Here is a 15,065-nt window from a genome sequence, read left to right as displayed (position 1 = left end):
AGAAAGTAGATGATTCTCTAGGATTAAAATGTGTGTGTGTCTCTCTCTGTGTGTTCTGTGTTTAGTTTTGTTTCTCTAAGCTAGTTAAAAGCATTTCATGCAAAAATCTATTTGCTTTCAAAATTGATTTTTAGATTAATGTTTAATTTCTTAGGAGAATTACTTTGTGTTGTTATATCTGTTTAAGAAATAATACTGTAGTCATGACTAAGGCCTCAATTTTATATTATGCCATATATATGTATATATTCTAGTAACAGTAATGTCAATAAAGATGGTAGAATATACAGATTGGCTTTCAGTGAGATGTGTTTACCTCAAAATTTATCTTTTGATTCTCATATTGTGGTTATAAATGTAAGTCCTATGAGATGTTACTGTGTTACGTGAAAAAGAATTCTAGGATCAGATCACTTTGCTGCATGCTGGGTTATTCAGGGTTAAATGGATTTCTTTACTGCAGGACTTCTCAGAAACTTTAATATATTAACGTGCATTATAAATGTTTCAGAGTGGAACACGTAAGTGTTTGCCGAACTTATTTAAGTATGGAACACTCAATTCTAGGACTTTTGTTCCATAGAACATACTTTGGAAAATGCTGGTATTTGATGCAGTTATTTTTGTGTGAATTGTTATAAAGGAAGTAGTGTGTCTAACCTTTATTTATAAGTGCCATCCAGTTTATTTGAAAAAGTATTAGCACTTGAACACTTGGGATAATCAATGTCAAATGCTTTTCAGATCCTTTAAGAGATAAGTGCTTTAAGATTTCAGGTATAGCTTCTCTACTTCTGCTTCTACAGCTTTTCTCTAAAATGAAATTTATCCACACGCTTAGTGTTGAAATGTACCTTAAACAGACTAGTGATAAGTTCTCTTGATGATTCCCAGAACTTTTCACTCCAGCCTAGTTTTCTCTACTGAGCTCCAAACTAACATTTTAAGTTCCCTTCCTGACAGTTTTACATGCAAACCCTGTAGGCATCAGAACTTGGTCAAAACTGAGCTCATCCTTTCCCTCACCATCCCCCCTGTTCCAGACTTTATTTTCTGTTTACCATACTGCCTAGTGGCACTGTCTTCTTTTCAGTCACCCAGACCAGAAGCCCAGGAGACTCGGATTCCTCCTTCACCTCCTACATCACGATTTGTTAACCTTGACACTGTTGACATTTTTGGCTGGATAGTTTTTTGTTGTAGGAGGCTGTCCTGTGCATTGTAGATGTTTAGCAACACCCCTGGCTTCTTCCCACTAGAAGCCAGTAGCAATCTCCCTCCGTTGTGACCACCGAAAATGTCTCCAGACATTGTGAAATGTCCCCTGGGAGACAACTCACCCCTGTTTGATAAACCACTGCCCTACGTCCAAACTGTTACTTTATCTTATTGATTCTACTTTCTAAATTTACCTTTAACCCCTCCTCATGTCTTCATTCCACTCCCTAACCTCCTATTCTTTTTATTTTTTTAATACTTGGGATCCTTTGTAAGGTTCTGACTAGTGTTCCTATGTACAATGTTGTTTCCCTTCAACCCACCCTTTTCAGTGCTACTAAATTTATCTTTCTAAAATGCAAAGCTGTTCCTATTTACATCTCTCAGTAGTTTCCAGCGGGTACCCTCATGAACTGGCTTCTCTCTCTATCTCTAGCCTCATTCTTCAAAGGCACACATACTCACTGAGGTTCTTGCTACACATGCGTAAGTACTATGCCCTCTAACCACTGTGCCATGGTTTCAGACTCTCCTTAGGCATCAGTTTCTCCACAGTAGCCTTTACCCACTTATTTTCAGAGGCTCTGTCATGGTGAAGAGCACTTTGTTTAACATATCTCTCTTCCCTCACCAGATTGAACTTTTCAAGGGCAAAGACCATCTCTCTCTGTTTTTACCATGTAGTAGATATTCCGTAAAAGGATGAATCATCTGCTTGTATGCCCTGACAGACGTAGTAACATCCTCGTTACTTCTAGGAATTCTCTTCCCTGTGTATCAGCTGTAAAATTATTTCACTAGTCTTTATCATCCAGATGTTGATGGCTAGGCCTTTAGCCACGGAGATCTTGAACTACAACTTTTTTTTTCTTTGAATGAACTATAACTTTCTTTAAGAAATCAGCTATTCAGAAAAGGATTCAAGAAAACAGCGTGTTTAGTTGATGTCAGACGTTATTTGCTTGTAAAATAGCTAGTTTACCCTAAAGGTTTTTATTCAGAATGGAATTAAATTGTGTGGAATAATTGTGCAGATTAATTACACTGTGTGAATTAATATGGTGTGGAAAGTATTTATTGGACTCAAAACATCGCATTTCCATTGAATAAGGATTTGATGATTGGTCATATAAGGCTTGCAAAAGCAATATCATTGTCTTAACAGTTTTACTTTTTTGGAAAATACATTTATTAGAACACATTCTTATAATTATCAGCCTACACTATCTAGAAATTTATCCCCTGTCAAATGAAAAAAATATTATCAAGTCAATAGAGACAAGAATGGCCCACTTCCCTTCCTTATGTGTCTTAAAACATAGAATTTTGTGTGAATGAATTTCCCTGTGAATTGGAACTAGCTGCAGTCACTGAACTTTAATTAAAAGGTGAAAAAAAGAAAAGCAGAGGTTGCAGAGCTTTTGGACGATAACCCAAATGTAGCACCAGCCTTACTATGAAAGTCAAGCATTGAGGATGGGGAAAGGGAATGAATAGGGCCTACTCCTAATTTGGAAGAATTCTGCATCCTGGCATAGCGCCTTGCCAGATTATTAATAATTATTTGCTGAATGAACCCATGTATAATGGCAGTTAAGCCGGAAGTGATGACTTTCTGCTTCATTTTTCAGGGAGGGGCATAAAATGTATCGCTCACTTCCTTTCAAAGAGCCCAGTTACATACAGGGAAGGTACCTCCCTTTCCTAATAGCTCTCTAAGGGCTAAAAGTAAATCATAGGAGACATATGTGACACCCAGCCCATTATTATTAATCCAAAGAATCATTTTGCCAAAGACCAAGATTTGCCTTGCCTGTTTTCTAATCTCACTCTTTCCCATACTCTCTTTTCCCTTCTTTAAATTTAAAATTGGAAAAAATTTTAATTCTTTAAAATTAAAAAATTTAAACTTACTTAATTTTAACATTATATATATAATACCAGTTAAAAGTCTCTTTAGGACCTTAAGCTGCTTTAGGAAAGAAAAGTGTTATGTAAATGAAAGAAACATTTGGACTCCAAAAAAATTTTTGGTAAATGCTCTTTACAAGAGAATTCTTACTGAGAACTTGGAAAATTTTGCCTTATAATGCTTCTATCACATACAGATCATCTCATGCTTGTTTTTTCAGACTGTAAAAGAAATCTGTAATGATCATATTTTGAATATATATTTTTGATAAGTTTTGGTTCTTGAAATTATAATTTTAAAAACCTCTATTTATCTTTAAGGCCTTACTTGATCTAAGTAAAAGATACTGTGATGATGGGCTACTTTTTTTTCCATATATTTTTCAGTATAGAGATTATATTGAAAGTAAACTTTCCCAGTAAATTCTTTACCTGTTACCAGAATAATGTAGTTTTAAATGGGTAAAAACTTTTAACTTAGTGAGAGTCACATATAAGATACTTGTATTTTAACAGCATATCGTCAGTTCTAATTATTTGCAGTGGTTTTGTTCTATAAAGGCACCACAAACACTGAATTAATGAGTATTGAACCATTGTCCGGAGGGAAACACAGGGTTAGATTCCTGTGAGCCTCTGGTCACAACATTTTCATTAGCCAATCAATAATGACCTGGTTTGATGTATGTTTCTGTCTAAAGACACCCTATTTAATATATATTGTTGATTCATTACCATTGAACTCATGGCCGAAAGCACTGTAACTCATGCCTGAACAAAACTTATATAACATTTTTTATCCATGAGGCACATCACCGTCTGCTTACATCTAGGAACAGACAGCACTCAGCACTGTGCTTGGGGGCCATTTGAAACAGTGAAAGCACCAACAAAAAGAACAAAAATGCAGACTTCATGGTGCTAAACAGATTGCAAAAAGGACACTAGTTTATAGTATGAGAGCTGAAACAGGACAGCAGAGTGCTGCCTTGATCAACCTCAGGTGGAAAGGTGCATGTCAGGTCACTGGAAAAGACCAAGGAAGTACCTCAAGTATGGATTTTGGGGTTACAAATGCATTTTATTGAGTAGGCAAAATCACAGATACAGAATCTTCAAATAATAAGGATTGACTGTAATTGTTTTAAAGAAGCTTATAATACTGAGTATTCAAATTTAAAAGAAAGTTTCTCTTATTTTCAAGGATGTGGGAATTTTTGGGTAAGTGGAATCATACAGTTTTCATGTTCTATTGTCCAGTGGAATAAAAGTGGCTGCTTTCATCCTGTCATTTTGTTTTCTCCCCCACAGGGAACAACCCATCTTCAGCACTCGAGCTCATGTCTTCCAGATCGACCCAAACACAAAGAAGAACTGGGTACCCACCAGCAAGCACGCAGTTACTGTGTCTTATTTCTATGACAGCACAAGAAACGTGTATAGGATAATCAGTTTAGATGGCTCAAAGGTAAGTTACATTTACATTAAATAACCTTGCTGTTTTGCTTTATATAGTATACACTTCAGTTTCATTCAGAAGATTTTTTTCTTCATTAAAATAAAATATTTCCTTTTGAGCTTTAAAAACTTACCTTTTAAAAAACAAAATTGATCATTTTTAGGGTAGCAACTTTTTCATCCCCTAAATTACGTGGATTAACCACCTTATATATATGTATTGAGTTACATGCCAAAATATTCTACAAATTTGAAGTCAGTTTATTTGATAAATATTCATTGCATATCTGTTGTGTCAGGCACTGTGTTAGGTGCTAGGAATATAGTTTTCAACAGAATGGACACAGTTTCTACTCTTGGAGCATGTAATCTAGTGAGGAACTAGACTTCTTTTCAGATATGCTTCTATAGTCTAGTAGGCAGTTCAAAATCCCTAAATCATAGGAAGTCTTTCAATATTAAGTTCAATATTCAATAATAAAGCTGACATCCATTATTCAGAAGAGAAGCGTATGGACAAGACCTGTTTTTATTTGTTAGGAGAGGCAGATAGTAAAATGTTTACGAGCATGGATTGCCTGGGTTTCTATCTCAATTCTACCATCTACGAAGTTTTCAATTTGGGGCAAATTATTTATTTACTGTTTACTTCTCTGAGCTTCACTGTTCTCACCTCAGTAGTAGTTGTAAGGATTGAGTTAGTATCTACAAAGCACTTGGTTACCTCAGTGCCTGATGGAGTATACCCCTCAATAGGGGGGAAGTTCCATTTTTTCCTCAATGAATTTTCAATAATACATGTAGATAATTCCTAGGAAATTTTCACAGTTCAGTGTAGAGTTAAGACCACAGACTCTGAAGCTGGACCATCTGGTTTGAATTTTTACTTTAATACTTAGTAGCCATGTGACCTAGAGCAAGATATTTAATGTCTTCATGTCTCAGTTTTCTCATCTATAAAAAAGGACTAATGTAAATAACTACATCATTACACCGTGGGATTATTGTGAAGATTAAATAAATTAATTTAGGCAAAAGCACTTAAAGTGTGTATAGTAATCACTATACAAACACTTACTGCTATTGTTATTATTAATATTATTCAGCTTTTAATTATGTATTGCCTAGTGGTTTGGGGGAATAAAAGGTAATTTAATTTAATGTTGAACTTTCAGTCTGTTTTTTGTATGTGCTCATTCCTTATCTCCTTAACTGGATTATAGGACTCCAGGGGCTGTTTGCACTTTGTCTTGTATATAAGTGACTAACATGTATTTATTTGAATAATTGATCCTCTTTTCATTTTTACTCAGGATTTATAGGACTTGGGAAATAGCAATAGTTAATTTCTCTGAAGTTTTATTTAATGAAGAATCATTTTGCCACATTTTGTAACTGTTTAGTGAAATTAACAGATATTAATTATTATAATCTCAGACCCTAGAGTGTTAATTTATTTCTTTTCCCTGACTTGAACCTTCAGTTCTCTGTAATTTGTATTTCTCTCTTGGCCCAAACCATGGATAAGATGTGGTTTTATTAGAGAGGGCAGTTAAATGATATATAAAAGTGAAGTAGGCCCAAGTCCATTGTGATTAAATAATCCTCATGTGTTTTTCTCCTGAAGCAGTATGAACTATTGCTTCTGTCATTTCCATTTTTGAATACTTTGTAGCTTGTAATTATTAGGCTCTTATATAACTCTTGTGAAAAAGTTTTTTTATTTCTTTTAATAAAATCTACTCTTTGTACTGGAGTTATATTTTCTATCACATTTTCCATTTTCTAGTTACTTTTCTAAACTGATGCTATTAACTATTGCAGTTTCCTGCAGGAGTAGTTTTTTGGTAAGCAGTAGTGGTTAATTTGATGCAGCTAAGTGGGTGAGTTTCTTCTCCCCACCCTCACTTCTATTTCTGCACAACATGATGAGTTGGGAAAACCTTAGGTGCCCCTAATTAGAAAACGTCCATTTGTTCTCACTTAAGGCCTTTTCTGTGCATGTCAAGTTTGCTTGAAGGTTTTCTAATCCTGCTGCAGAGACATCAGTATGGCCAAGGGCCAGGATCAGGGCACTATATGGTTGGTAATGACACAGCATTTCTACTTCTTTTCCTTGAAAAGACAAGAACTATGGGATTGAGAGACATATTTATTTTAAAGAACTAAAAATTTTAAAAAATGGATTTATAGTAGCATTCTATTTTAAGAATTCTAATAAATAATTTTAAGTGCAGAATCATCTATTATTTTAAAGTTTTATTCACTGATTAAAGAATCCCCAAACAAGTCATATGGTTGGCAAGGAAAGGTTCAGAATGGGGATTAAAATGGAACTCTTAAACATAAAAGCAGAAAGAAGTTAGTCTGAAATAGCCAAACCAGAAGGTCAGTGACCAGCAGCTCGTGAGTCACAGCTCTTACATGCCTTATAAAGCCTGTGGTCGCCTCACTATGTGAGAGTTATTAGGGTCAGCTGTAAGATGCCCATCTCTCCTTGGAAACACTCAGATCCCAGCTCACATGTACATGTACCCTCCTCAGGGAACACTCAAGGACCACCAAATCTAAAGTAGTGCTGGCCAGCCCTTGCCTTCCTGCCTCTCAGTCTTGATCCCATCCTGGTCTATGGTCTTCACAGAACTTAACCACTCTCTGAAATTTCATTGGTCAGCTACTTGTTTACTTGTTCAATGACTGACTCTTCTTGCTCTAGAATGTAATCCACAATTACATTGCTTCTCACTGTTGTATCTCAAGTTCCTAGAGTTGTGCTTGGCATTTAGTAGGTACTTGCACATGCGAAAAGTTGCACATCCAAACGAGTCCTTACCATTCGTTAGTATATTTTTTCCCACTCAATCTTTCATTTGATGACAACCCTGCATGTTAGAGCAGTTGTTAACTACGTTTTACAGAATCTAAAATGACATGCCAGGAAAAACAGCTTTTGAACCAAAGGGTAAGGCAGTATATTAGTGTATTAATTTTGTCGGAGGTGAAAATGCTTATAGAGGATAAGGGTTCTCATGTAACCACAGGTAACATGTCTACTGTCTGTGAGAGAAGGCAAGCCACCACTCTCTTACTGTCTACTTTAGTAGGACAAATGTCATGCATCCATTATAACTTCATCAATACCTGCATAGCTCATAAATATTTACTGTTTATACTGTTGTTCATGTGGTGTACAGATTTAGTTTTGTTCTGGAATGCTTGATCCTTATTCCACATTTAATAGTTCACCAAATAACTGCTTATGGATTTGATAACGTATCTATTTTTATTATTACTGGGATCACTTTGTAATCTCAATCTCAGTTACAGAGTCATTAGACTACTTAACTAAAACTGATTCTACACCTTAACAGTACTGGCAGAGGGCATGAATGAACTGAAATTAATGTGTTAAAGAGTAGTTGAAGTTTATTAAAGTGATCAGCAAAGTTAATATTTAATAAAGTACTAAAAGACTAGTTTTCTAAGAAACTCTGTTATAAACAGAAGTGATAGTGATTCTCATTACCATGATTTTATACCACTTTATATGTAAAGAAGCAAAGTATATATTTAAGGGTTTGTTTTTCTCTTGAGTAAAGGAAAACTTACTAAAGGATTGAAAGTCTTTTCTGTATCACAGTATATTTCAGGTAAGTTGGCTTTAAGAAAATTCTTGTTGATGGATTTTAGAAAATAGTGATCAAATAGAAAATTTGTTCTATTGCTGCCTTCATTTTTGAAAGATTCTTTGGAGAGGGGGACCTTACTTTTAAATAAACAACTATTAAAACCTACTTGCTACTGGTGAATATCATCCAAAATTCATAGATATTGATCCTAAATGTTCAAAGAGAAGACACTGACCACATTAAAAACTCTTTAAAAGTTTTTGCATCACAGGAAAACTTATTTTGCTTGTAAAGTATTAAAATTTATGAGAGAGTGCCATTATATTTATAGTTCTATTATTACCATATTGCCACACTGTCACTTCAAATGTTAAAAACTGTTTCTCTAACTCTCTTTATATATTTAACATTGTGGCACAATAGGAGTCCTGAGTTTTTATGTAACTGAATAGTCCTGTGCTTAAATGCCTATTTGCGAATTTTGGGCTGGTTACTCATACTTGTTTTATTTTTCAGGCAATAATTAACAGCACCATCACCCCAAACATGACATTTACTAAAACATCTCAGAAGTTTGGCCAGTGGGCTGATAGCAGGGCAAACACTGTTTATGGACTGGGGTTCTCCTCTGAGCATCATCTTTCGAAAGTAAGTTAAATCATAAGATCTGAGTGGAAATCTACATCTTCAAGTCAGACGTCTTAAATAATATAATAGAAAATGGAGAGTATAAAATGTAGGAGAAATTTCTTTGATATTTTCAGAACGGCTGTAGCGACAGCAGAGCAAGAAGTGAGAGATCAGTGGATCCCACTGTCAGCTGGAAACATTGTATACATTAAAAACAGTCACCATTGATGGAGGAGGGTTTTTGTGGTTAACTAGGTATGATAGGAAATAAACTGTGGGAATTATCACTTCAGAATGGACTTTGCTCGGGAGTTAGCACCCTTGGTTGATGGTCTGTAAGATAGGTAGACACCAAACGCTTCTGAATGGTGAAAACTCAAGCTGATAGTGATATTTCAGACATAATAGCAGGCACACATAAGTTACTGTTTAGGAAAGTGGTGCTTTGGCTGGGTGAGAATTACTCTGATCTCTCTGATGCAACACAGAGTAAGATCTAAGAGACACCATGAGGAGTTCTCGGAACTGACCAAGTAAATTACTGTGGCTAGAACGGCTGATAAAATACAGAGCATCACCAGGCTAAATACTGGAAATAAAACAGTTTTCCTGCGTATAAACAAAAGCCATGCAGTGTTCATACCAGCAGCATCTTGAGTTCTTGTGGATGTCACAAAGAAAGAGTTTATAAGGAAAAGGAAACAATCTCAGGATAACAAGATGATCAAGGAGATGAGGATTACTCACTTTCACCCTTCACATTTGATGCTCACCAGACCCAAAGAGTTATGCTTAAAACTTCTCTGTTTGAAGCATTCAGTTAAAAGAATAACCCTACATTTTAACCATATTTTATGTATGATTTGGTATACATAGGATCTGATGGCTTGAGAGTTGAAATTGCTCAAGTGCAGGATAATCAGGCTCTTGTTAGATATACACCGTTAATACTTAAGTTAAACCTAAGCTGTTCGTTATAGAAATCATTGAGATTCTTAAAAATTACTTCTTTTAAAAACTCTTACACTTTTGTGAATATTTATTGACTTGAAGTTATAATTAGATAGTTCAATAGTTAAAATAATCTTTCTTTCCTTTTGTTTTAGTTGTAAACTTTCCTTAACACTGTTGTTTTCAAGTGCTTTTGTTATCTTTTTGATATAAATTAGAGTTGAAAGCTCAATTTTATGACTATTTTAACTTTTGTCTTGATGATTATAAGTCATTCTCTGTAAGATGATTAAAACAAACAAGTGTTGCCTGATTTCATTTCTCTTACACCCATTATATTCTCTAAATACATTTCTTGAACTGTGGTAAAGTTATAAGTTTTAGACTTAAAGTATTTCAACATAGCAGGGACACAGGCATTGAATTAAGCATTGCCCCTCCATAAACAATCCCCTTAGGAAATTACACATTTATTCTAATAGTTTTGCCGTTACTCAGAACCTTTTTGGAAATTTTCTTTTGAAATTGTCTATTAAAGCCCATAGCAAAAACATTAAAACTATAATTATATTACACTTGCTGAATTTCTTGACAACAAAGGAACTAAATTGTGGATTAATTTCTCAGACCTGCATGAAATGATTTTTGAGCCTAAGTAATTTTGACTATATTAAGTTGTTGTTGTTTTTGTACTACATCTTTCAAGTTACTGGGCAGACAGCTAATGTGGCAAAGAAATAGTTTATTCAATTCTGTCAATCATATTGTCTCCTCTTATCTGATCTTTTTTTCTGAGAATAGCTTTTATAGTTAAAGAATTTTATTTTTCCTCTTTAAAGTTAACATATGCTTTTGACCAAACTGACTGGTAGCGAATTCTAGTATTGTATTGTGAGGGTGAATTAACCATTAGGAAACAAGTCAGTAGCTCCTGGAGCCAAACTCTAGTTTGTTTATTCACTAGACTTGGCTCCAAGAGCTTATGATCAGTCTCTTCAGAATGTTTTGGTCCAAAGATCACAAAATCATGACTTATTTTCCAAGCTACCTTGAAGATTAATGTTGGTGCTTTGTAAACTATAAGGGACCCAAAGGAGTACATAATCTTTTACATGAATGAAGCAAGCATGTAAATATTCTGGCTTGTTTTTTCACTAAAATCATACATGAAATGAAACATTGTAAGAGTTTGGAGAAGGCTCTGAAGGCAATTCTAGACAAGGTACTCTCAAAATATGAGAGAGCAGCAGCATTGAAAGAAATTTGTGGTCTCCTAAGGTTGATGTATGAGGAAAATTCCAACTATGCTTGGATTGTTAGAGTGCTTACAAGTTGTATTTTGTTATCATGGAAACCTAAACCTATAAAAATTAGCAACAGCATGGGTCTTTATGAAGTTGAGAAGACTTTTAAACATTAACTACTTTGGAATGCCAAATTAGTGTAAGAAAAACTTTGTGTATTATTTCAAATTACATAAAGAGAAATTAATTATGGTTTTGCTTTTATTTCAGTTCCAACAATGTGAATGAGACCTTTTTAGCTCTATATTCAGACTTTTTTTTTTTTTTACAGTAATGAGATATTCTCTTTAATTAGATAAGTATAATAATACAGATTCAGTTTCCTGATCTACAAGTTGTAGGTGGGGGTAACAAGGTTTAAGAAGGAAAGTTGTAATAATGACAACTTTTATTTTGACCCTCCTCCATCTCCCTATTGGCAGGTCAGAGTATCATGAGACTTTCCTTACAAAGCTTTCCTTCCCAAGACGGCAGTGAAATCGGGGTTGGCTTATGGGGTTCGAAGAGGGACCTATAATTTCGTATTTTTATTGCTAGCTATAACAGATGTTTTGAGTTGCACAAAGATTTTAGATTTTTAAAATTTGGTTATTTTGTAGCCTTACGTTATTCTCTCCGAGAACAGTGGCAGACTAGTTTCCACTTCCAGTTCCTAAGTAGATACTGTTTGTGGCCATGACATTTATTTGATCACCATGGGTTCCTAAGAGTTAGCATTTCATATAAAGTAATTTTTTTTAATTGTTGCCAATCTTAAAGACCTTTGTGGGGTCCTGCTTTTCCTTTCTGCTGCTGTGCATTAGCTGTTTAGGAATCTTTGGAAATGAAGTTTTAGTAATGTCAGTTAGTGATAGTAGTAAACGTTGCTGTTTGTACTGCTGCAAATAAAATGCCTTACATAATACAAGAGTTTATATTCTAGTAAAAGTTAAAAACATGCTCCAGATACAGAGATGATTAGGAGTGGACACTTAAGCGATTTAGCTTTCTCCATGAGAAACAAACATAGTATACCCATCTTTACTGATTCCACTCCCAACCTGTACCCCCACCTCGGTCTTAGTAAGGTATATCTGAACAACCAAGGAGAGACAAAACTAAGTTAGCTGACACCAAATTTTAACTTAGTTGTATCATGATTTTTTTTAATGAGATTTGTCAGAGTACTTTATAGTGCGCAAATGTTTGATATTAGGTTTATTTTCCTGTCATTTTCATATTATGCCTGTAATTGATTTGAGGGCTAAGTTGCTGTGTAAGAGTCAGTTATTCCGTAAAATGGAAGAAAACTAAGATAAAAGTGGGCATTAAGACCTATTTGTATTTGATTAATGTATATAGTCTTTCTGCGTTCAGTTTGCAGAAAAGTTTCAGGAATTTAAAGAAGCTGCTCGACTAGCCAAGGAGAAATCACAAGAAAAGATGGAACTTACCAGTACACCTTCACAGGTGGGTATCTAATTTCTATTCTTACTTATAAGCCTTGTTCATTTTAGATGGTATCCTTTATGCCAGAGATAAGTTTAGGAAAATAATGGCAAAATTAAGGTGATTGGATTCCAAAGTAGACACAGAAATGCACCCTTCAGTTAATCCGTACTAGTGGAGAAAGGGTTTTTTTTCCTATATACCAATGTGTACAAGAATCTCGGGGAAAAATCTGTTTAGTAATTAAAACTTAGTTTTTTTAATGTGCATACAACTTAAAAACAATTGTATATAAAAAACATAGATTGCCCTGTTGTTTGTATTCTGTGTTCTGTGATGGTCAGTTGGGTGCAGCCCCGCTAGAGAAGACATAGGAGAGGCTTGGGAAAACAAAAGTTTATTGTCCTCACAGGTCCTAGAAACAGGAGGCACGACACACCTCTGGGGGGACATCAGGGATGCCTCAGGGTGGTCAGAGGGCAGAAAGCAAGAGTACAGGGGAACACTAAGGCTGGAGCCTGTATTGGGGTTTCTGTTGGTAATGGTAGGGTAGAGTGGACAGTTTAGGACTGGCTAGTCTGAATGATTTCAGTGGGCCGTAAACTATAGAGTTAGTTCCTAGTTGCCTGGTACTGGGCCCCTTGGATGATTAAGGCAGAGGAATATTGTCTCCTGGGATGGAGGGGCCAGATAGAGGAGGTATGGCCTGGAGTGGTTAATTTGCATATCAAAGCCATGCTCCCACCTTAGCCCCCTGCTATCTCTAAGAATTGGCTTGCCAGAAAGGTTTTTTAAGATGTCAAAACATCACAATAGGGACTTCCCTGGTGGCACAGTGGTTAAGACTCCGCGCTCCCAATGCAGGGGTCCCGGGTTCGATCCCTGGTCAGGGAACTAGATCCCACATGCCACAACTAAGGTTTGCATGCCACAACCGAGGAGCTGGCGAGCTGCAACTAAGGAGCCCGCCTGCCGCAACTAAGACCCAGCGCAACCAAATAAATAAATAAATAAAATATTTTTTTAAAAAAAGAAAACCCCAAAAACATCATAATATACAGAAAATAGAAATATATAAACAATATAGTTTGTTCTACCTGATTTTAAGGTGTGTTTAAATCTGACAGTTGGGACATTTTACATCTGAGCACTGAGACCCAAAGGTTGTAGGTTTTAAAGTATCCCTTTTTGAGATTGGAATTGATACTATGTATAAAATAGATGACTAATGAGAACCTACTGTATAGCACAGGAAACTCTACTCAGTGCTCTTTGGTGACCTAAATGAGAAGGAAATGCAAAAAAGAGGGGATATATGTATACATGTAGCTGATTCATCTTGCTGTACAGTAGAAACTAACACAATATTGTAAAGCAACTATACTCCAATAAAAATTAAATAAATAAAAAGAAAAAAAAAGAAAAAGCATCCCTTTTTCCTTTAACAAATGAGTTAATACCTATTACTTGTCCATTGTAGTCTTTCTTCAGTTGGAAATTAATTACATCTCCAAATAAAATTCATTAAACAGTTACATTTCAGTACTTTCACAAAGGTTTTTTTTTTTTTTTAATTAATAGCTACTTTATTTATTTATTTATTTATTTTTGGCTGTGTTGGGTCTTCGTTTCTGTGCGAGGGCTTTCTCTAGTTGTGGCAAGCGGGGGCCACTCTTCATCGCGGTGCGCGGGCCTCTCACTATCGCCGCCCCTCCCGTTGCGGGGCACAGACTCCAGACGCGCAGGCTCAGTAGTTGTGCCTCACGGGCCCAGTTGCTCCGCGGCATGTGGGATCTTCCCAGACCAGGGCTCGAACCCGTGTGCCCTGCATTGGCAGGCAGATTCTCAACCACTGCACCACCAGGGAAGCCCTCACAAAGGTTTTAATGTAATAATATGACTCATAGAAAGCCAATAATTTTCAGCTTTTTAATAATAGACTTTTCTAAAGTTAATCTTTATTTCAATTGTCATCTTAAGAGTAAGGTTCAGCTTTGTTCTGGGTTCTTCTCTAGAGTAATTGTTTGTTTTTGAAGTGTACTTAAGAGATTTTATAAAAGGAAGGATTGGATGTTACAAATGTTTCTGTGGAGTATGTCAGTAGTAGCTGATTTACATAAAACTTTCTTAAGTAAGTAAATGGTAATTGCCTTGGAATTTTGTGACTAGCCAAATGATTGGAACATTTTAGAAAATATTTTGCTCTTCACCTTCCTCCCCACCCCTGGCACCCAACTCTATTTGGTAAACCCTACTGGTATAAATAGTTTTGAGTGTTTTCAGAGGAAAGAAGAGTTCTGTTGAGTATGCTTAAAGTACATACTTCCTCATAAACTAAAGGTGTACTCTGGATTGAAGCCAAAGCTCCATGATACCTCCTCTGTACTTGCAGTGACCTGGAATAACAAGAATGATCATTTTGAAACTTCCCTTGAATCTATCTTCCCTAAGTGCTGTGATAATGTAGTGATGCTTTTAAGCATAAAAGCCTATTTAAAATTTAGTACCAGTACACGTTGGGAGCTCCAGTTCCTCG

General features: G+C 35.6%; 1 protein-coding gene across 3 annotated transcripts in view; it reads left to right on the top strand.

The window, feature by feature from the left end:
- Positions 1–15,065, top strand: part of HOMER1 (homer scaffold protein 1) — a 125,753-nt gene that overhangs the window by 39,978 nt on the left and 70,710 nt on the right. For all 3 annotated transcript variants that reach the window (XM_082378363.1, XM_082378365.1, XM_082378364.1), the window contains exons 2-4: positions 4,441–4,597; positions 8,733–8,864; positions 12,458–12,550. In XM_082378363.1, coding sequence (XP_082234489.1) covers positions 4,441–4,597; positions 8,733–8,864; positions 12,458–12,550 — 382 coding nt within the window. The remainder of the gene's footprint in view (positions 1–4,440; positions 4,598–8,732; positions 8,865–12,457; positions 12,551–15,065) is intronic.

The sequence above is a fragment of the Balaenoptera borealis genome (assembly GCF_965194805.1).
Source record: "Balaenoptera borealis genome assembly, chromosome: 2".
Lineage (NCBI taxonomy): Eukaryota > Metazoa > Chordata > Mammalia > Artiodactyla > Balaenopteridae > Balaenoptera > Balaenoptera borealis.
Note: the sequence above shows the minus strand (reverse complement) of the source record. Positions and strands in the feature narration are given on the sequence as shown.